This window comes from Leptonychotes weddellii, chromosome 10 (assembly GCF_054177405.1).
Source record: "Leptonychotes weddellii isolate Sample4059 chromosome 10, ASM5417740v2, whole genome shotgun sequence".
Lineage (NCBI taxonomy): Eukaryota > Metazoa > Chordata > Mammalia > Carnivora > Phocidae > Leptonychotes > Leptonychotes weddellii.
This window is the reverse complement of record NC_138378.1, coordinates 57,242,583-57,265,619: the sequence shown is the minus strand read 5'-3', so window position 1 is coordinate 57,265,619 and position 23,037 is coordinate 57,242,583. Positions and strand designations below refer to the sequence as shown.

Here is a 23,037-nt window from a genome sequence, read left to right as displayed (position 1 = left end):
TTTAGTCTGCAAAATCTCAAACCTACAGAAAAGTTGCCAGGCTGATGGCACTGACCACACGTGCTTTGTTGCTCTCTAGTATATGATTATAAGGATAGAGTCATGAAGGTAAGATGACCCTTGACCCCTAAGTACAACCACAAGAGGAATGCCAGTATTTCGGGAAACGTACAACTGATACCTCTACTACGAGCTCACAGTCAGATCTCCCCCCTGCCCACCGATGGCCCTATTAGAAGTCTTTTCGTCCCAGAACCCAACCCAGGACCAGGCCCACAATTCCGGGGCCGTGTCTCTTCAGTCTCCTCTCATCCAGAAGGGCCTGGACCTCATCTTTCAGACACTGGCATTTTTTGAAGATAGAGGCGAGAGGTTCTGTGGAACAGCTCCTTGTGAGCTTGTAACTGTCCCCTCACAGAGCTTCAGGTAATATCTGGAAGTGTCTAGATGACGTGGGTGGTTCTGCTGCTGGACTCACAGGAGGGCAGCTTGGGCTGTGGCCCCTTGATATCCCTCTGATAAGGACCTCCTGGCCCAATATGTCCTTCCCATCACCCCTGTGTTCAAACCAGACCTGATCCTTGACTCCTTCTGACCACAGAACTCTCCTCTCAGAGTTCCCTAAGAAACATCTCCCGTAACACATGGCCTCTGTGCTCCGTGTCCAGAGCTCAGGAGTTCAGTGCTCAGAGCTGCCAGGTAGCTGCTGGTCAGGGGGAGTGGGGGGCTTGGGGGGGGTAATGGGAAAATGTGCTTTAGTAGTAGGAGATTCTGTACAATCCGAAGCGGGGAGCTCTGTATCACAAAGCCTGAAATCTCCCCACTGGGGATTCGGGACCCTCTTATTCTGTGGCCTATGGTCCCACTCCCTCTTGTCAACCCATACTCTGGAGACAACACTCAGGCCTGGGAGTAATTCAACACGAATCATAGGGTCCCTGAGCTGAGCAGCCACAGGGCAGGGACCAGGCTAGGAATGCTCTATGAACGAACACACACACACCCGCTCACCTACCCCTGAGGGCTGTATCTGAGCTGAAGCGAAGCTGGGTTCCAGCCAGATGCTCCTGCTGGCTACTCCCGGTATCCCTCTCCCTCTGTAGTAGGGGTTGAACCCCCTTTTGTGTGTTGGGACTCACCCTCTTCTACTCCCCCACACAGGACCTCAGAACCAAGGATGCTGGGATAAAAAGGAGCTGCTGGCCCTTAAAGCCAATTTCTCACTGTCAGATCCAAATCAGCCTTCCTGTCCACAGATGGTCTTCAAAACCTCCTTCCAGGCAGGATTATGAACCCCTCCTCCAGGTCAGGGCAACGCCCCCACGGGTGGGGGGCCATAGAGGCAGAAGAAGCCCAATGGCCTTCAGACTGCAGGCTCTGAATGTGTCCTGTTGTGCAGGCCTGAAGTGTGTTCCAGAGGCTTCTGGAAGCCAAGATACCTCTGAGACCCAAGGAAGTGACTCACCCATGGGGGCACTTCCGGAAGGCAGGCCAGCGGCCAGGGGCCCTGATGGGTGCCCCTCCTGCCACGGCAGGCGAGGGCTGCCACCACCCCCATGTCCATGGACCAGCCCCAGGAGAAGGCGCAGGATGTCAGGGGATCCCCAGAAAGGATGAGCGCTGGTGCCAGCCTGATAAACAAGAGCTGGTCGGGAACTCTGAAGGGTTAAGGGGAGAGAAGTAGAGAGGGAAAGTGCCAGAGAAATCCCACTCCTTCCCAGTGAAATCCACCCACATAGGCACCATCAGGAAGAGAGAAGAGATTCTGAGAGGCTTGGCAGGAGCTTTTTGACAAAGAGGAGTAGGAACACAAAACTGGCCACGTACCTCCCCACTCCTCCACTTCCAGCCCTCCCCTCCAGAACTCCCCAGCTCTGGCCCGCGAGAGTGGGGCCCTGAGAGGGACTGGCCAGGCAGCCAGGACAAGGGTGGAGGCAATGAGAGGACACAAGGTACGGTCCCTATCCTCAGGGAGGGGACACTGGAGCCCAGAAGCAGCCGCAGTACTTGTGCTCAGTGCAAGGGACCTAGAAACCTGGTGGGAGAGAGGGGTCCTGATGGAAAGGGGACAGCGCGGGCAGCCTGCAGCGGGGCAGTGGGGGTGCTTTTCTGTGGGGTACGGGGAGAAGCCTGGCTGGGCACATGCAGGATCTGGGAAGCTATCCATGCAGACCGGTCTTGTTCTGGGGATGGTGAGCAGCGAGCTGGGACCACGGGCCTCAGCTCTGGTTGGCCTGTCCTTGAAGAGTAACCCCTGCAGACCCCAACTCCCAGCCCCCTCCAGACTGCTCCAGCACAAAGTCAAAGCTCCTTCTCTGTGGCTGCCACGAGGCCTGGCCCACCTGGCCAGCGTCTCCCCCAACTAGCTCTCGGTCCTCCCCCTGCTCCACAGAACTCCCCGCAGCTCCCTCTCAGCACCAGGGACTGTCTATGCCCTTGGTCAACCTGGATGCCTCCTGGCTCCTCACAGCTCAACTCAGGTACCTGTCAACCTGACCGACCCTGCCAGGCAAGGCCGCCCCCCTCCTCTCCTCTCCTAGCATGGGGCACACACCCCAGCCCCTGTATACCCAAGAGTTCCCTGGTTCTTGGGGCAGGGACATGTCTCCAGCACCTTCCTTGGTCCATGTTTGTAGAATGAGTGATGTTGAGCAAGATTTCTGGGCTTGGTGTGGAAATGTTCTCCTCTTGCCCTCGACCTTGACCTTTAAGACAACAGTGTCTCTGACTGTGTGCTTAGGGGTGGATTTCCAGCACTGGGCTGGGATTAAGTCAGAAAACCAGGAACAGAACTGAGCATGTCCTCAGCCTGGGGGCTGGGCCTCCCCAGGAGGCAGACAGCAGGGAAGAGGTCTCCTGGGAGGGGGGGGTCCTCAGGAACTGGCCTGTTTCAAGAGGGAAGCAAGGTTCCACAAAGGAAAACCAAAAGCAGAAGTTTGCCCTGGTTGCTATGGCTCTTGGGGAGGGCTGCGGTAAAAGGATGTGGTGGTGTTCGCTGGGTGGGGGAAAAAGGGGCAGAAGGAAGGAAGCTGTGGGGGCTAGTGACGCGGCAGGAATTCATGTGCAGCACGGAGGGCGGGGGCCTCAGACACTCTGGGGGCTTCGAGTCGCTGCCCACGTGCCCCGGGTGTCCTGTTCCCTCCTCCCCTGGGCTCACCACCCTCAGGCCAGCGATGCTCCCAAATTCACCAGCAGCCTGCCTTGAACTAGTCCCAGCCACTCTTTTCCTCCACCACTCAAATGGCCTTGCTAGGAAATCCTTCAGATCAAATGCAGAGAGAGAGATGAATGTACCTATGACCTATAAAGCAGTATGGAGACACTGAATATTCTTCTCACCACAACCATCCTTACTCCTCTGGGAGTAATGAAGAATCTTCTCCCCTCATTCCTCCCGGCACCATCTCCAGGCCCCCACCTCTGGGGATGCCTCGCCCTTGTTTGGACCACACATTTTGTCCTGGGCAGGGCTCCTGAGCTGTACGGCTCCTAACCCGGGTCCTCTGGCTGTCCCCTCCAGTGCAGCCTCCTCCAAACTGAGGACACTCACCCCAGGCCCTCTGCAAGCCGAAAGAGAAAAAGCCAAAAAAAAAAAAAAAAAAAAAAAAGCACGCACCTCCCTACCCCCCTCCTCCAACAGCTCATCACTGCCAGTGTGACCCATATCTGGTCTTGGGAGAAGGAAAGGATCCATGAAGCAAGCCTAGGGCCTTACGGGAGGGCTGGCGGGGAACTGCCATGTCCCCAGGCTGGCCAGCCCATGTGAAAGCCAAGGCAGGCAACGCTCCATCCAACAGCCATCCCTTATGTGTGCCACACATTAGCTTTTCAAGGTCACATCCGTCACATCTCATCCGGACTCACAATAACCCCACGGGGGTGCAGGAGGGAACCAGGATGCCCTATTTGCAGATGGGAAACGGAGTCCCAGAAAGTGAACTAATTGTGCGAGGTCCCCGGGAGGTAAGGCTGCACCTTCAAAGGCCAGTCCAGGATGGCTTCTGCTGCCTCATGGGCCTCTCCTGGTCCCGATCGTCTGCTGACTGCAAGGCCTCAGACCGCATTGACTTTCGTTTCCACCCAGCCCCGTTTCTCCTTTCTAATCCTCCACACAAGCAGGGTGAGAGAAGGAAAGGGAGAACTTGTGGACTACTTTGTGAGTGGCAGCTCACAATGACCTCATGTACTATTGTCCTATCTCACAGATGAGAAGACTGAGGCCCAGGGAAGCCTGTGTGTTGGGACTCACCCTCTTCTACTCCCCCACACAGGACCTCAGAACCAAGGATGCTGGGATAAAAAGGAGCTGCTGGCCCTTAAAGCCAATTTCTCACTGTCAGATCCAAATCATCCTTCCTGTCCACAGATGGTCTTCAAAACCTCCTTCCAGGCAGGATTATGAACCCCTCCTCCAGGTCAGGGCAACGCCCCCACGGGTGGGGGGCCATAGAGGCAGAAGAAGCTCCCCCAGGCATACAGATAGGAGGGACCCAGATTAGAACCTGGACATTCTGACTTCACCCCCAGAGTCCTCTGAAGAAGTGTCCAGTAGCCTTGTCCATGCCATCAGAGGCCCCAGGATGGCTCTGCTTATAGGGGAACCAAAGCAAAACACCAGGCTGGGCCTTCCCAATCAGGGAAAAAGCCCCTTGGGCAATGTGTCCAGGGCCCTGCTCCACCCTGTTCTCAGACACAGCTGCTCTACCTTGGCCAAGCACCCAGTCTCAGGGCCTGCTGCTGGCACCCCCCCAAATCAGCCCAGAAAGGAGTCTGCCAGCAGCGTCTGTGACTGGCACCTGCCCCTCTCCGGAGGGCGCCGTCATGTTCCGCTCCTGCTGTCCTGCTCCACCAGCAGACGGAATTACCACGGCTTTCAGGCTGCCAGTCCACAGAGCCAAGAAATACCATGCTCAGTGACGTGGCCCATCCACCCAGAGCCCCGGCCAGGCCCAAGCCGGCTCCCGCTCTCCTGCCGCGTCAGGCTTCGGCGGCAGGAATCACACTCTCTGGCTCTTCCTGCCAGCAAGGGCGAGAGGATCTCCCGCCTCTACTGAGCCGCCTGTTCTGAGCTTTCAGCAGTAGCAGACCCTCTACCGTGGCAGCCTGCAGCAGAGCAAACGAGGTGCCAAACCCAGAACAATCTGTGCTCATCTGCCGAGTCCCAAATGGAACCGAGCCCAAGAAGCACTTTTTTTTTTTTTTTAACTGAATGGTATCCTCAAACCAATTTTTCTCCCAACCTGATCTGAGCTTGATTATTCTCTAAAATGACTGAATCGGAAGCAAGCATTTATCAGGACAAACAAACCCATGTTGAACATCTCTAACGTACCAGGCACCTGTGTGGTTTGTTTTCTGGCTTTTGCTGTGCAAGAAAGGCCTTATTAGCCTCATTTTACAGATGAGAAAACTAAGGATCAGGGAGGGAAGAACCTTGCCCAGGCCCCGCAGACTGGGAATGGCAAATTCAAGGCTCAAACTGCTCGTGTGACACTGGACAGGGCACAGTTCACCTGCAGGCTCCAGTCCCCAGAGGCTACCCGTCCACCCCACTCTCACTCAACACTGGGCCTTTGGGGCCTTTCAGTTCCTGAGCACCTGATACCAGCAGCAACTTCTCCACCAGCTGAATGAAACAGGGACCCACGGATTCAGTCTGCCTCCGCATATATTTTTATGCCTAGATGAGTATTTTAGAAAGGATCAAGACTTCTGTACTTCCTGGTTCTCCAACTGTTTGAGAAAATCAGACTAGTTTTGATACAGAGTTCTTTAAAGACTAGAATATACACTTGGGGTTCAGGAGACTGGGGTGATTCCTTCTGATGTGAGGACCAGGATTTCCTCCAGGTCCTTGGATACATCTCCAGTAGGTGGGAGTACATCTGGGACGGGAGTAATGATTGACCGAGATGGGATGGACGGACAGATGGATGGAAGGATGGATGAGCAAATGGGTGGGTGGATGGATGGCTTTTAAAATGTCCTTTTGGCTCCAAAGACTCAAAACTAGGTCCAAAACACAAATCTTCTTCAACCAGTTATCACTCGCACACGTTGCATTTCCGTGGCGGCATTTGTAAGATTTCTATTTACCTCTTGAAACACGAGGATGTGGGGGGGTTCTCTATTCATTCTGATCATGCTCGTTTAGCCTTTTACAAAAACCATATCCAAGGTAATGGCCCCACACTCAGGACGGCTTGCAGGCTACTCCTCTGAGTTCCAAACCACAAAATAGGGGCCGACATGCTCAAGAAATCTGCACAAGTGCTCCGGCGATCCTGGAGGTGGGAAGTTTTGATGATTGTGTCTCCTGGGCTGACTGTGCTGGAGTAGCTTTTACCTCAGCATAATGGGTTCTGCAGGTATTAGGCAAAGCTAAGTAGCAGCCAAGACAGCCAGCTGCTGTTCTAGAGGCTTCTGCCTATCAACTGCGGCCACACCCAGGCAGCACCAAAAGGAGATGAGGAAAACCCTGCAAGTACCTGGGGGCCAGGCTGAGCCCCAGGGTTCAGCGAAGGGATCAGAGCCTGGGAGGTGGGCACGGTGGTGACTTCACCTGACCGAGAATGGGACCCGCACGGAAGGAGGGTATGAAACGAGAGCAAGAGAGAAGCCAGAGGCTATCTGGTCACTCTGAGAAACAGCTCCAAGCCACTGAGGCTAGATCCAGATCCCAGGAGGAAAGCTCTGTAGAGGAGACTCCAAAGCTCTCCCCCCAATTCCTGAAGTTTCTAAACGTGTGACAGGCTAGGTGTGAGCAAGAGGAAACAAACTAGCAGGCCCTGGAGGAGTGCCTCCTCCCGGCCCAGTGCACAACTTCCTCTGCTTTGCATGCTCAGGGAATCCCCAAGACGCCGCCTGGCAAGCCGGCCCACACCCTGAGTCTCTGGGACAGGCCATCAAGTCACACAGCCTCCTGCAAAAGGGCAGGAGCTGCTAGGAGGGAAATCACATATTTAGGAAAACTCTTGGCTCCAAATGTGGGCCCCCTTTTAGTAAAAGGCCATTCTCCACTCTGAGATAGGGGGCAGCTTGAGGGTTTGGGGTGGGGGCAGGGGGGATAACCTAATGGAAAGGCATCTGAACTCTGATCCTGGGCACCCAGATAGGGCAGAGGCCACGGAAAATGGCTGGGAGAGACAGAGTCCAGCCTCAGCCCCCCTGCCATCTCACGCCAACAGGCATGTCCCTGTTGATAAAGCCCTCCCTGAACCTCGTTTCATTTGAGTCTCAAAATCACCCCCTTGGCCCTTTTATAGATGAGGAAACTGAGAACCAGAGCAGCTTGGAAGTGGCAGAATCGGGACTGCGGTCCAGGGCTTGTGCTCCATGGCCCATGCTTTGGAAGCTATGTAGGGAGGCAGACATGATTTGAATCATGGCTGTGAGGATTACTAGTATATGACGTTGACTAAGACAGATACCTGTCCTGAACCTTACTTTTCTCATCTGTAAGATGGGAATATATTAGACTGAAGTGTATGAAATTGTTATTTGTCATACGGCTCAACATAAAATGCCTCCCTCTATGAGATCATCAGCTTGGAATCTGGCAGAGAAAGGACCTAAGGAATGTTTCGGCTTTCACCTTTTTACCTCCCACCTGTAATCCTCAGCACAGGGAGAGGAATTTCCCCAGACAGGTGACTTAAGTGCAGTTGCAACTGAGGGTGTGGGTGGGGAGATGGCTCAGGTGTGGGGGGAGGGGGGCAGGGAGGGATACTGGTCTATGTCTGAGGTTCCATTATTAGAAACCGGGGCCCAGTCTGTGGTCAGAGTGGGGGCCCATTTTCTGTGAAAAGTGCACTGTTCTCCCGTGAAAATCAAATCTGGCATTCGGTATTTCTATCCTCACCTTAGGCTAACCAGTTAGATGCCCCTCCTTGGAGCAACCACTTTCCCCCTCACCTGCATGACCCTGTAAACCTTTTAGTACCACAGCCTAGCTGAGGAAGGCTATGATCTCTTGCCGCCCCAGTCCAGTGCCCCACATCCTGCCTACGTGCTGGGACCCACTGATGTGGAGGAAACCCACTGACCAAAGCACTCATGGCCCCAGCTATTCAAGGGTACATTCGTTTCCATCTGTTCAGGGACCCAGCTCATGGGGGCTTGTTTCTTAAACTCCTACTTCCACACACTGCTCTCAGATGTGCCAGTTTAGCAAAGTTAGTTCTCAACCTGGGGGTTCCCAGCTCCCAAGCTCCGAGAGGCCCCTCAGTTAGAGGGCTCAGACCCAGCCTTGGACTCCTCTGTAGCACGCCCCCACCCCTGGCTTCTGTGGCTCCTGCACACCCCTCCCCGCCTCCCCCAGACCAGTCCAGGCCATCCTTCTTACCACTCCCTGGACCACACCCCTCTCCTTCACTGAGCCTCCAGGGCCCATGCGTGCATGTGTGTGCGTACGTACATACATTGGTGCGTGCCTGGCTCATCTCCCCGCCTGCCACGGGGGGAAACGGGTCTTGTGAAAACAGCTAAAGAGCACTTCATGCAGGCTTTGTCCGGCATGCTTTACCCCTCCTCTGCTTTACTTTTCCATAGCACTCAGACACTAGGACCCTGGATAATGTAGTCGCTAATTAATTAATTGTCCACCTCCCTCACTAGAATGTAAGCTCCATGAGGGCAGAGACTTTTCTCCATTTGTTTGCTGCCGTGTTTCCGGCTTCTAGCACAGGCCTGGCACAAAGATGATAATAATGAACCGTTGCGTGAATGAGTGAATTCACTGAGGCTCGGAGGTTTTAGATTTGCCGGTGGCCCTCAGCTAACAGTGGTAGAACTGGAAGCACCTGCCCCTTCCACCCCCTCACATCGGTCCGAGAACCAGCACAGGGCTGCCCAATACACACTGCTGACTCACTGATAAGCATCTTTTATAATCCCAGAAGAGGTGTTGGGGACTCCTAACTCAGTCCCTACTCAGGCCCCCGAAGACAGCCTTGTGCACCAGACCCAAACCTAGGAAGTGAGCCTCACCCCCGTGTGGGGGGCAGATGCAAGAACCTTGCTTCAGGGACATCCATGGGAGGCTGAGCTGGGCCAGGACCTGGCGGCCTGTGCCTGAGGTCCCGCAGCCCTACCCCACCGGGGCAGAGAGGGAAAGGCCTGGAGCTTACCATGGACTCACTGATGAGCAGCAGCAGGAGGGCTTCCTCTATATTATCCTTCGGGCAGTAGAGGCTGAAAGACACAGATGGCAGCACTGGGTCCAGCACAAGCCTCCCCAAGCAGAGCGGCTGGCCCGCCACCCTGGCCCGCCACCCCGGCCCTCCGGCCCCGGAGTCAGCAGCGGCCCTGGTAAGGTGACGCCCTCCTGCATAATTCACAGACACCGGATACTACCTGCAGCTCTTTCTCAAGCCCCAGAGTTCTGGATCTGAAAGGCTGGGGTGAGCGGCGGGGCCAGAAATACTGCAGATGCTCTGGGGGAAGAGATGTCCCTTCCAGGGCCCGGGGCTGCATGACACAGCCAGGACAAGGAGCAGGGGAGAGCCGCTCAGATCCTGTCATCAATTATTTAACAAATAAGAGAGGAGGTATATGCAGACTAGCAGGAAGGCAGGTAACCTCCAAATAATTCGACTTTTGGATGCCTTCTAGAATGCTCCTCCCAGCCCCTATCCCGAGACAGTCTTCCCTGGTCTATTCGGCTCCTGCGGATAACTGAAAAGCCTGCCTGACAGTGAGCTGGGTGGCAGCTGGAGGAAAGTGCAGGGCAGAGGGAGGGGACGTCGGAGCCCCAAGCGTGGCATGAGACCGGCATGGTCCAGCAGAGCTTACTTGTCTCCTTCGTAGAGGTGAGGTTTCCGCAGGGCCTGCGTGATGAAGGAGTTCTCCTCCTTGCTCATGAACTCAGGCAGTGGGTGGGACAGGGGGCTCCAGTAGCACTCCTCACTCAAGGAGTGTAGTAGGACCCCTGCCAGATGCTTGGCCGCCATCTGGCAGAAAGGGAGGAACTCAGACCCACAAAGCCCCCCGCCCACCACCGGGCCAAATCTGCCAGCCCTGCAGTGCACTGCCCCTTCGGAGGCCCACCACTCCACTCCTCCACTCCACTCCCAAGGAGCCCCGTTCTCTCTGTTTCCAGCACTGAGGCCACCCCACCCCTTCTGTTGGCCTTTGATGGCTTCTACTTAATCTTTTGTCCTCTGTCCTCTCCTAGACGGGAGGTACGTTTCCTCCTCCTCTGGCCCCATGGAGCCCAGCACAGCTCGGAGTATTCAGCAGGCCCTTGCAGAGCGTGAAGCCACTGGCCTGGGCACCGCTCTTGACCACATACCTTCCTGATACTTGATCAAAAATTCTAGAGTGAGAAGCAGCTGTGGCTCTGATTTGGGGTGAATTAAAGCCTAAGAAGGTAGGCCTGAATTGGGGCAGGAAAAGGAGTCCAGGTTATTTATTAAAATCATAAATAATCCCTAAGAGTTAGCCTACCACCTTGCTAGGAAGGGATGACATTGGGTTTTAACTCTGATCTAATGCTAGGGGCTCTGTGCAGTGCTGAGGTAGGGATGCTGCGGGTGCTTCCCGGGCTTGGTGGGAGAGAATGCTGAGATCGATTAACAATGTCTGCCATGAGAACAGACAGGGAGAGGAGAAGCGTGCATGCAACATACTGTCATCCCTGATTCAGAGGCTGCCTGCTAGCACTTCTGTCGTTTCCCACTGAAAGTGGCCCCTGTATAAGCCAACCACAGCCAGCACCCAGCCCCGAGGCATCGCTGTGTTACCACTTTGAAGTTCTGAGTTGCTTTGGTCTCCACTGTACGTAGGACCTCCCGAAGCTCTCTCATCCCTTTCACGATGTTCCTAGGGGGAAGACAGCAGAAGCAGGGTCATTCCCAGCTTAGGAATGAATGTCTGATGTTCCCACAGACATCATCATCAAACCTGCAGACTCAAGCAGGAGCCTGCCCATTTGAGTTTTACTTGAAAACACTCAACTGGAATGAAAGGTCAGAGCTGTGACACCAGGATCCTAGAAGCCCAGGACACTGTCGACCAAAGAACAGGAAGGATCCCTCTCCTCCACCAGGAACCTCCCCAGGAACCCTGGCTTCCAGCTCACCACCAGAAGGGGACCAAGATTGAGTATTTCAAACAAGATGTCATTTGGCCCAAAAGCCTTGGCTGGTGTCAGACTGACTTGAATCTGCCTCAAATTTTCCATCTTCCCCCAGCACATCTGGTCAACGCTGGGGTCCATCCTCACCTCTCAGTCCCTGTCACCAGGGCCCCGGACCAGCCTGCATCACCTGGGGCCTGGATAACCACAAGGGCCAGTCACACCTCTTCCCCCAACCCCTGCCAGCCCTCTGGGCCTCGAAATAATTTGCAAGCTTTTTAAAGTGTGACCCAGAATAAAAAAAATACATTTTAGATTGTAACGCAGTATGCACACACTTTCCTTACATAAAACGGAAGCAAGTTTCTTGACACACTACTTAGCTCTACTGTGTGCAGGCCACTCTGGTATTTCCAATTTGACGTCTTGCTCTATTCTTCTTTTTTTTTAAATTCTGGCTGCAGCCCACTAAACAGGTCTTGCAACCCACTGATGGGTTGTGGCCTGCAGTTTGAAACACTGCTCCATGGACCCTGGAGGGGTCTGTATGCCTGACACACAAACGTCATCTTTTACCACCCCCACCCCCCTCAAGGCTAGCCCCTCTATCAGCACCCCCAGGGCTCACAGAATCCAGTCTAGGTCTTCACAATGGTATCGTGGCGTTGGCGGGTCTGCTCCTCGCCTCTCACCCATCTCGTCTCCCGCCACTCAGGTCCTTTTTGAATAACCAACCATATGACCTATGTCAAGTCTTGTCACAGACTCCTCCCACTGCCTTAAACAGCCCTTCCACATTCATCCTCAGAAAGCCTTTCCAATAACACTTCCTCCTTGCAGCCTTCCCAGACCCCTCCCCACACTCGCCCCTCCAGCCTGCGTCCCTCTTGCTCCCTGTTAATTCCTCTTCTGAAGCATGACCTTGCATGGTCATTTTCCGTTTACGGCCTGACCCTTCGTGCACCGTGCACTCGGAGGGCAGGGCTCCTGTCTGGCTCCCGAAACTCAGCACTAGCACAGCTCCTGGCACACAGCAGGAGCTCAGCAAATGTTTGAGCCCTGCCCTCCTCCTTTGCTCTGGGGGTTCCCTGGATCACAGCTCACAGGGGAAAGCAGAGGCTGCCAGGTCGGCAAATTTAGAAATGAAGACTACAGAGAGGTGAAAAGCCAAAGGTGGCAGCCAGGAAAGTTCCACGTGCCCCTCCTGCATCTTCCATGCACAGAACAGATTCCTGGGGGCTTTGGGGCCTGGAGCCATAAAAGGACAAATAGGCAGACCAAGTCCCCGCCTTCTGGGAACCTCTGGTTTCAGAGAAGAAAGCAAAGATGTGCAAACCACCAACGTTATACACACAGACCCTCGTTTGCAGGGCTGAGAGTGGAGACAAAGACCACAGGGATAGAATCAGAGGCACAATGACCTTTCCCAGTCTGTCCAGAGCTTCAGAAGAACCAGGAGGGGCTAAGAGGCCAGGGAACCACAGGTGTCCTGATAAACAATTCAAGTTTGGGCGCGGCCACTGATGCCACGAAGCCTGAGGACGGGCTCGCCTCCGTGGGCTGTGCACGGTCTCTTCCTCTACCAAGCCAGGCCTTCAGTGCGGACAGCGTCTCCCAGACTTCTGTCATCTGCATCCCACGGTTACAAGTTTTGCTCCTAGCTGCACGCCATCAATGTTTTAATTTTTTTTTTTTAAAGATTTTATTTATTTATTTGAGAGAGAATGAGAGACAGAGAGCACGAGAGGGAAGAGGGCAGAGGGAGAAGCAGACCCCCCGCTGAGCAGGGAGCCCGATGCGGGACTCGATCCCGGGACTCCAGGATCATGACCTGAGCCGAAGGCAGTCGCTTAACCAACTGAGCCACCCAGGTGCCCCAATGTTTTAATTTATGCAACACTTTTCTTTACATCTTCTTTTTTACTTTAGGAGATGTATCTTAATCAAAAACACCTGGAATCATGGATTTGGTGTGCTAGTTCTTTTTTCCTTTTTGTTTTCTTTTGCCAGTAGATACTAAATATAGAAGTACTTACAAAAAGTTAAGTCTGTATATCACTCAAAACCACCTTGTGTATCACCAGAGGTACATTTTGAGAAACAATAGATTAGAACACAGGTTCTCAAAGTGTGGTCCCTGGACCAGCAGCATCAGCATCCTGGGAACCTATTAAAAATACAAAGTCTGAGACCGCCCCCCCCCCCCCCACTCCAGACCCGCTGAATCAGAAACTCTTGGCTGAGCCCAGCAATCCGTTTTTTTTTTTTTTAAATGTTGAGTAACTTTTTATTATAATATTTCGAATGTCACATCATGTGTTCCTTTGTCCTCCAGGTAATGTTGATTTTTACCTCCTCACCCCAACCATCTTAAATTTTGAGGTAATCAGCCTACAACCTGGGTACATTTAGACCATGCATTTTGTCTCCCTTTCTGTGGGTGGGATTTCTAATATCAGTTCGGTTTTCAAAGCCTTTACTATGTTGCTTTGACTAAATTCTGTGCGTGCCACTCAGGGCTTATTTTAGCAAGTGGATCATGTTTTGTATTATTATTCTGCTCCTACAACCTTTGCAGTGAACTGGGTCTGTATTGTGCATGTAACACGTGCATGCAGGGGTGAGCCTAGAACTTGTGCTGGATCACAGAATAGAGAATTCTCACCTCTATCTCTCGACTTTACAGGCCCCCCCCCACACACACATGCTTCTAGGATCCACTTTTCCTTGATCTCTTTCCAGAAAGATAGGAATTCTCCTTGAGATTTCTGCTGTCTGTGCCCATTGAATAGTTCCATAACTGAGGTCATCTTCAGGTCAAAGCTAGGAAGTCGCCATCCAGGAAGTCAGATGTGGGTCTTCACGGGCAGAACCCAGGGTATGAAAATCAAAAAGGGCCTGGTTCAGGTTCTTCTCCAGGACAATGGTGGCTTCCACAGTGTCCAGGGTTTTGCCCCATTCATCTTGGGATAGCTTCTGTAAGTCCTTCCTTGATGTGGCCTCTTCTCTCCCTTTAGTTGTGCAGTTTGCAATGTCCAGCAATTTGGGTTTTACCAAGTTTTCAGGGGGTTCCTATGGACCTTCAGTTTTGAAAACCACCGGTTTGGATGAGCCTCAGTGTCTTCCGGTTCTCCCATGCTAAGAAGCCAGGTCCAGAAGGGACAACCTGACACGGAAACCCTAGTTTTGCAGCCAGATCCTAAATCCATAATCTTGGGAAAGTGTAGCAGCCACTCTGAGTCCTTGCCTCCCTGTCCACAGGAGGAGGATTCCTCATGTGTGCCTAGTGCTGTCAGGAAGATGAATATGTGCAAAGCCCAAACACACCCGGGCATGTGGGCGAGGCACACCAAATAGTTATTTTCCTTTCCCCTTTTACTTTGGGTCCTAAAGATCTTATTAAATTATGTTTTAATCTGCTATGTTATTTTGCTTGGAAGTCCAGGAGTGAATGGGTAGGGGGCAGAGGACAGAAGTACCTGAGGGGATCTCCCAGCTTTGTGTCCACCTGTCTCCTCCCATGAGCCCTGCCCCCGCAGGGGACATACACACAGGATTTCCCTGGGAGACACACCACACCCAGGGACAGACTAGGAGTCCCCAGAAGCCCAAGTAGGAGGAGTCTGCAGCAGAGGCCCTTCAGTCCCACTGAGGCCTCTGCCTTAGAAAAGAACCCAGTGTTAGCTGGCCAGAGATCAGGCCAGCTGAGGGGAGAGCCCAGCACCAGCCGCCACCAGGAGAGAGCAACAAGACAGGAGGCATGGGCTTCCAGAAAAGAGAAGAAATGGCTGGCTCTGGGAAGTCTGCAGGAGAGCAATGCCCTGGCAGCTGGGCCAATGGCCACAGGCTGGGGCAAGGCTGGGCCCAGAGACTGGACCCTGGGACTGCCCCAGAGCCTTGGGGCCCAGAGTCAGTCCGTGGCTCTTGGGACCTGTGGGTGACTTTCCATTCTGTGGGCTCCCTGCCACCTTCCTCCCTGGCAGCCCAGCTCAGGCTGCTACCAGGAGCCCAGAGCCAAGAGGGACTACGGTCTCTTTTTCCCACTCCAGCTCAAGGACTGTCCTCTCTCTGCCTTAGTCTCCACATCATCAACACTAGGAGAGGGCCCCCAGACCGAGGCACTGGCATCGCCTGGGGGGGGCGCGGGTGCAGAGAAATGCAGACTCTCAGGGATCCTACCCACCCCCCATACGCACACAATGAAGGATTCAGAACTACATTTTCACAAGATCCCATGTCCAAAAAGTTGTGTAATTTTACTATTTTCAAATCTGTAAGGGATTCTGGCATCTAAATCAGCTCCCAGGAATCCTTTCACAAGGCAAGTCATCATCCTCAGGCATCTTTTGGGTAAATCCCAATATTTACGGAATGCCCATAAAGAGAAAAACCAGCACAGAGGCTCTGGTGGCCAGGGCTGTACGGGGAGAGATTTGGGATCCCAGCTGGCCCTGTCCTGTCCTGAGATGTCGGGAACAGCCCTCTGCCTCAGCTTATGCCTCCGGGAAATGGGAAATCAGATGGGGTTTCTCCCACCAGCCTGAGAGAAAACTCCCTGTGCCAGGTAGAGCTGGGGCTCTGTCCAGCCCCGTGAGAGGGCAACTTGAAAGATCTCTTTGTTCTCGGTCTCTCGTGCTGACCTTTCAGAGCAGAGCTGCCACTTTCAACAAATATCCAAACAGGGCCTCAGACCAACCCTGGCCCAGAATCAGGCTGCGTGGGAGAAGCCAGGAAGCCGTTGATCCCAACTCAAGTCAAGCCTGGCTGGCTGGGAACAGAAAGACAGAGGTGTGAGGCAGGGATGGGTCTTCGAGGGAGGCCTCCAGGTGGAAGGTGTGAGGAGGTGGCGAGCCCCTGGCAGCCCCCTTGTCAGCAGCAGGCAGTGGGCAGATTTTCCGAGGTGCTCTGTCTCACTCTATCCTCACAGCTTCCGATGAGGCTGGTAAGGCAGGCTTTGTTCTCCCAGCTACCAGCACAATGCTTGACTCATAGAAGGCACTCAAGAAATCATTGTGGAATAAATAAACTCCCATTTTCCAACGGGAAAATGAAAGCCTGGTAGACACCCGCCTTTCCAGGCCATCGCTTCCCGAGGGGAGGGGCGGGCTTACCACAGGCACCAAGGCTTCAGACTTTTCTCCCTTTAAACTAAAAAGATTCCTGAGAAAGACAATGCTTGTCTTTTGACCCAGCAGGGTTATACTTTCCTTTCCTGGCTGTGTGAACTCCAGGACTCCTGAAATTCAGCTAAGTGACTAGTCTTTCCAAAGTACCTACTGTCACCCAGGTTCTGGTTGGTCATCAACCCTGTTGACAAGAGACATTCAACAAACACTCGTGGAATGAATGGAGAAACAGAATTGAGGGAGTGAATATCTCCTTCGTGGACCTGCAGGTAAGGAGCACACAGTCTGTTAAATCAGCCACACTCCTGAATTTATTCAGAGCTTAGCAAAGTGTTTTGCATACAGTAGGTCCGCAACAAATACTGTTTTGTTTAGTTTTTTGGTTTGATCTGAAACAGAGAATAAGAAACTGCATGGAATTTATGGTTGAATGGAATCTAAACAGACAACTGCGGCATGGGACCCTGGCCAGAAGTCCCCATTTCAGGGTTGACACTGATTGCGCAGGAGAGGTTTCTGGTCAAGGACCGAGAAGAACACAGCCAGTTGGCAGATCCCACCAGCTGGAGGGTTGAATCAGGAGGCAAGGTCAGGTGAAGTTCAAACACTTATCAAGCTGTTCACTCCTGCCATAGACCCATAGCATCAGTTTCAAAAACTAGAGCTCTCCTCTTCACCCCAAGTCCCAGAAAAAGGTAGTGACGCTTCCCTTGCAGGGCACTGAGGACATCCAGGCAAAGAGATCCTTCCTGTCTAGCCAGGTGCGGGACGGCTAGTGAGTGGGTGCTAACAATAAAAACAGGCTGTGCATTAAGAAAGCCTGGGAGAGTATATTCTCTCCAGTGGGCCTCAGAGGCTTTCCTGTGTCCCAAAGAGTGACACAGGTCAGTAGGAGGCTCTCTGGGGCTTCCGTGTTGCTGGATTCTGGCCCCTGAATCCCCCTTAGAGCACTCTGTCTCCTGCCCTCCTCAGCCCTGCAGATAGTGGGTGGCTGTCAAGGATAAGACAAAATTGCTGCTGACTGAAGACACCCCTCACGGGGTCATACCACACAGGAGGCCGGGCCTTCTAAGGCAGAGCCCGTTCCCCACAGCCGGCTGCTGCCCAGGCAGCTTTAGCTGCCTCTCAAGTCAGCACCTAGCTGGCAGCTGCGCACCCCCCCACACGCTCACACACACCCACAGCCCTCAGCGAGGGAGAGTGCTTTTATAAGGCTGAACAACCTGCCAAGCCCAGGAAACTCCCTTAGAAAGCACACACACTCCCTTCTCTATTGTTTGGTTTTGGTACAGTGAGCACATATTGCTTCAGTAATTAAAAAAAACAATTTTGTTTTCTTAACACGCACGAAACATACAGCCCAGCTGGTTCAGTACACATGTCTCAAGCTCACTCTCAGCCCAGAGCCAAGAAGAGGCTCTGCAGGTCTAGGTAGAAGGAAGGGAAAAAAAAAAACCACTCCAAAGAGAATGGCCCCTTGCCCACTCTGGGGGAAGAAGCCTGCAGCTCACGTTCTTGTTTCTTGGGAGCTGCCCAGAGACTCAGGTCCTAGTGAGGTCAGGGCCCTGGACAGGGACAGTCAACTTTCCTGCTATTGCGTCGCCCTTGGCTTCCCTTGCACCTCACCCCTGGAGCTGCTTCATGCAAAGGAGAACCAAACCTCTCCCACAGCTAGGACTCTGGGCCCCGCTGCCATTGTCCAAAGCCACCAGAACACGTTTGAAAGGTGCCCTCTCCTGGCAGCTGGTGCCTGCGGAACTACCTGGGACAAAGCTCTGATCGGAGTCCACTGCTGCCCTCTTGTGGCAGTGAGGGGAATCGAACCGAGGGTCTCAGACCCCTGCCCTCTGGACGGGGCCTCTCTCAATTCGTAACTTTCCTTTTAGGTCAAGGCCCCTAGGGGAAAAATGAATGGCCCTCAAACCTACTAAGTCTAAAATACTTAGGCCCAGCCTTAACCAAAGCCCAGAATAAAAGAAGAGCTGTTGGAGGTCAAGCAACCCCTGCACCCCCATTTTGCACACTGGAGAACACCACACCCTTTAAATTATGTCAAATCCTCACACGGAGGGACAAGGTTGGACTCTGGGAGCAGGTACTGCTTGTGGCCATCTGTCCTTGGGAGCGGGGCACCCCCAGTCCACCCAGGGCCCACATGGGGATGAGCGCCAGCTCTCAGATTCTGCCCAGAAGCAGCTCCCACCATCTCCCCCTGCTCCTCAGGCCCCGAGGGAAGTCTTCTAAGGCCGAGAAGCTCCCTGGTCCCCGAGAGCCCACCATATCCCAGCAGCACCCCCACCTCCCTGCCCCCCTTCCCTCCCTAGCACCTAGCAATGTCTGAGGGCTACATTCGGCTCCTTGACTGTCTGCTCCGTGCTGGAATGGAAGCTCCCGAAGGAGGGGAGCTCATCCTGTTCCCAGCTTCAACCCCATGAGTCAGGTGGGGTGCCTGGTGCACAGAGGGCTCTCAGAGGCTGCCTGTGAAATGAATGCTTGGGCTGTTCTCTGGGGTTTTTCCCTTAGCCCCTCCCCCTTACTGGGCCGTGACATCTCTTTACGTGGGGAAGGGTTTTATCACCTTCCCAAACACCCCAAGAGCCCCAGGTGAGGTGGGGGGGATTTACCAACAGGAAATGGCCCTGGAGCCCTTCTAAAGACTTTTCAGAGCTGCCCTGGAGGAGAAGACCCAATGTCAGACATCGGGGTCCCAAAGTACCTCCGAACCTCTGCTCCTCACACCTTAGGCTAAGGCAGTGGTTCTCAACTGGGGTGATTTTGCTCTCCACCACCCAAGACATTTGTCAACGTCTAGACACATTTTTGGTTGTCACACTCGGGGCAGGAAGAGCTACTGGTACCTGGCGGGCAGAGGCTGGGGATGTCGCGAAAGCCTACGACGTACTGGTATCTGGCTCACCATGTTAACAGGTCAGTACCTGAGAAACCCTGGATTGAGGTGACTTTTTTTTTTTTAACCTCCTAACAACAACAAATATATATATAAAAAACCACTGGAACTGGTGATTCACCTAGGAAGATAGAACTCTGACCTGAAGACGATAATGAGTAATTACGAAAGCTCATACCACTGTGGGTGGGTGGTAGGCAAGGCCCGGGACTGTGCGGGGACAGACCCCGCTCAGCACCGGCTTGCTGGCTCTGGGCAAGTTACTTCTCCTCTCCTTTCCTCAGTGAGTGGGGACATTATTAATTCTTCATAGGATTCTGCCTGGCATGCAGTAAGTATTCAACAAGTATTAGCTACTGTTAAGAGAAAAGGGGGATAGAAATTCTTTAAAGTCCAGCCAAGCACATGGGGCCACAATCCCTGCTCTAAAAATATCTGTCACATTCCCGGGCCACCTCTGGGCTGGATGCGGGCACAGGAAATGGACGAAGGGGCTGAGTTGTTGCCATGTGTCCCGGGGACTGCTGCTCAACACTCAAGCTTTCAAATGTTTGGGCTGTTTGCTTGGAAAGAAATGATTCAGTTTCCATTGCTCTTTATTTGGGAGGCACGGGGGGCTGGGGGAGGGGGAGGAGAAGAGTCAGCATCCTGTCTTTCAGGACTAAAATCTGGGCTTCAGAAGGAAAAGAGGACGCAGGGTGGGGAGCAGAGCGACAGGAACAGAACGGTAACTGGAATTACTTGGGCTCTCCTGGAGGGGTGAGGGTTGGCTAATGCTCTGTCCACTGCGGTGGCACCACCCACACCCACACACAGCCAGAGTGTGCAGAACACAGACAGGGAGGAAGAGGCCCACTCGGGGAGGGGTGGGGCCGGCTTCGGGAAGAGGAGCCACCCGCTGAGAATGGTGACTCAGGGTCCCAGAGGAGCAGAGAGAGCCCTGAGTCAGCGTAGCCAGGATCAGCCCAACCATCACCAGGGCCCTGTCCTTCCCCCACACCCCCCACCCCAAAACTGGAAACTACATGGGTTTCGAGGCTACCTGGATCCGAAGCTGGAATCCCAGCGGGTGAGGTGGGGCAAGTTACTCAACCTTGTTGAGGCTCTGTCCCCTCTCGAGTGACCTGGGGTCACCTGACTTCCTTCACGGGACACCGTCCGCTGAGCACATGCACACAGCAGGTATTTGATAACTGCCGGCTCTCTCCCTCCTTCCCTCCTGGCTGTCCTTGACGGTCACCTTAACCTCGTCACACCTGGAACACGTGTGGTGTGGGGAAGGGGAGCGGGCAGCCCTGAGGGGACCGCAGTGGAGCAGGGGTTCACAGCACCCCCTGTGCTCTCAGCTCAGTACTCAAGGTGCTTTTCATTCCTGCCTCTCCTTGGACCCTCACCGCACCCCCTCCCCCAATGCAGGACAAACAGAAGCCCCCCGTTCGAGGAAGGAAGCGGAGCCGGGGGTGGGGGAGAGAAGAGGAACTTGCCCAGGGTTGCTGGGTGGCCTCCCACTCCTGGGCCCTGCCTTGGCGACCTCCAGATGACCAAGGCGCCCCCCCAAACTCTTCCAACCGGAAGCTGAGGCCACACCTACCAAGCCGGCGTACACTTGGAGCAATCACACAGGAGGTGGGCGCACCTGGCGGCAGCAGCAGGGACTTGTTACCCCCGCAGTTTCTGCCGTGGGCAGGGCAGCCTAACGGGTAGGAGCGTCAGCTGGGTCCTGCATGTGGAGTCCTGGCTCTGCCCTGGGCAGGTCACTTATGTTCTCTGTGCCCCCACGTCCCCCGTAGAATGGGGATGCAACAGCCCATACCACAGAGGGCTATCGGGAGGACCAAATACACACGAGGCGAAGCGCTTAGCAAGGGCCTCCCGCAGACTCAGCCCGTATTCAGACAATGAATATTTGTTAAACGCAAGAACGAAGGGGACACCGGAATCCCAGAAGTCTACTCCTAGGGTGTGCCATACAGAAAAGGACCTCTACCCTTTGTGCCTACAGGTGGCCTTGGGAGGGAGGGCCTCTTAAACACGCAGCACACTTTTCTGTAAAGGGCCAGGGAGTAAATATTTTAGGATCTGCTATCTATTCCACTCTGGGTGAGAGACAGTAGGTCCATAGTTCGTGTGGCTATGTTCCAATAAAACCTTATTTGTAAAAACAGGCGGCGGCAGCCCCGTGCTGCAAAGGTTCCGCCGAGGGGGCATCTCTTCACATACCCCCTCAGCCCCGAGAGCCGCACCTGCAGACCAAAGGGTGCCCCGGGGCAGGGGCAGGGGCCGGGGCTGCAGCTAGGGAGAAGTAGCCAGGTGGCAGTTGCCTGGGCAGCAAAAACAGGAACTGGCCCACCGGGCCACTGCGTCTCTGAAACTGAAGCTCAGCAACCACAAAAGGAAAGAAGAACACAAGTGGTGGAGGTAGAGCAGAGGCGGCATGCTTCCCGGGGTCCCCGTGATGAGCTCCAGCCCCCACCCCCCCCAGCCACACGGTGGGCTGAGCCCAGGGCTCTCCGGGCCTCCTGGTCCACACGTCCCCAACGGGGACACCCCTGCCTCCCTGGCCTGTCGCAAGAAACACTTAAACAACAAAAACAAAAGGTGTGAAGTTCAAGCTTGGGCCAGCAGCTTACCCAGCTGGGGACTGTCATGAAAAATAATACAAATAAATGATGATAATGCTTCTGACTTTCCAAGCAGCTGGGATGGATCAGGAGCTCTGGGAGGTATTCTCCCCCCAGAGCAGGGTGACAGCCTGCCTCCTGGTGGGGACCCTTCTACCCTGTTCTTACCATTCAGAAGACAGGGACTCAAGCAGTATCCCCTTGTCTGACAGTGAGGGTAGAATGGAGACAGAGAAGGGGCGTACAGGCCTCCTCCAGGCCAGGGGTCCAGCTGGGGCCGGACTGCCCCCCTCCCCAGGTGTGTGCCTCCACCTACCTCAGCCTGACAAGCTGGGAACATGTCAGCCCCCACCATCCTCTTGAGAGAGCACACACCAGCACACACCCAGATCAGAGAGGCCAGACTTAACGTGACGAGCGTCAGGAGCACCCCCGGCCCAGAGAGAAATGTCCAGCTCCCACTCAGCTGCCAGTGACCTACCCCTTCTTCAGGTTTGTCACGTAAGCGCTCTGGAGGGCGGCTTCCAGGAAGTAGGTGAGCTCATAGTCGACCGGGTGAGAGCCTTTCAGGTGCCGTGCCGTGGTGTTATTTGTGATCTGGGAAGGGGAACACGGAGAGAGCCACTGTCTCAGAGTTCTGAGTCAGAGGGGCTGGGGTGAGAGTCAGCCCCGGCAGATCCGGCGGCCCCATCACCAGCGCCCGTCCCGAGCCGCCTCAGAGGCACGCGGTGCACTTCTCAGACCAAACCCAATCTAACTTGCTTTTGTTTAACATACATCTGAAACACGCTCTCCTCCTCCAAATGCCTGATGCCCACAACAGCCCCGCAAAGCTGGTTTTGTCTGCATTTCATAGACGTGGAAACTGAGGCTCAGAATGTGCCTGAGGTCACAAAGCCAGCACGCACCTAAACCTCAAACTTAGGTCTGGCCAGTTACAGGCTCAGGCTATTTCTACGACTTCTTGGTTCACTCAATCAACAAACCCTTGAGTGACTACCATATACCAGGCGCTGTTCCTGTCATATAACCACGGGATGTCAGAATAGCCCCACGGCTAAGACCCCAGGTTCCAGGAAAACCTGAGCAGCAATTGTGTTATTAACTGACCTGTCCTCAAGCCTCAGCTCTAAGAGGATCATCCAGCCCCACCAAGATAGGCCTGCCTTTCCTATGCCACCTCCCTTCCCTGATCCAAGAAACAAATCAATGAGCCATCCACCTTATCTTTAAGAGAGCTTCTTAGTTCCTTGGAGCTTGGGGCTGGGTCGTAGGAGGGACACACAGCATTCCTGAGAATGCACA

At 54.0% G+C, this 23,037-nt stretch overlaps 1 protein-coding gene across 2 annotated transcripts in view; it reads right to left on the bottom strand.

Annotated features, from left to right (window-relative positions):
* TTC7A (tetratricopeptide repeat domain 7A) overlaps positions 1–23,037 on the bottom strand; it is a 117,567-nt gene that overhangs the window by 63,445 nt on the left and 31,085 nt on the right. For both annotated transcript variants that reach the window (XM_081833504.1, XM_081833505.1), the window contains exons 5-8: positions 22,214–22,329; positions 10,743–10,821; positions 9,793–9,950; positions 9,129–9,192 (exon numbers count right to left, since the gene is read on the bottom strand). In XM_081833504.1, the coding sequence (XP_081689630.1) occupies positions 9,129–9,192; positions 9,793–9,950; positions 10,743–10,821; positions 22,214–22,329 (417 nt within the window). The remainder of the gene's footprint in view (positions 1–9,128; positions 9,193–9,792; positions 9,951–10,742; positions 10,822–22,213; positions 22,330–23,037) is intronic.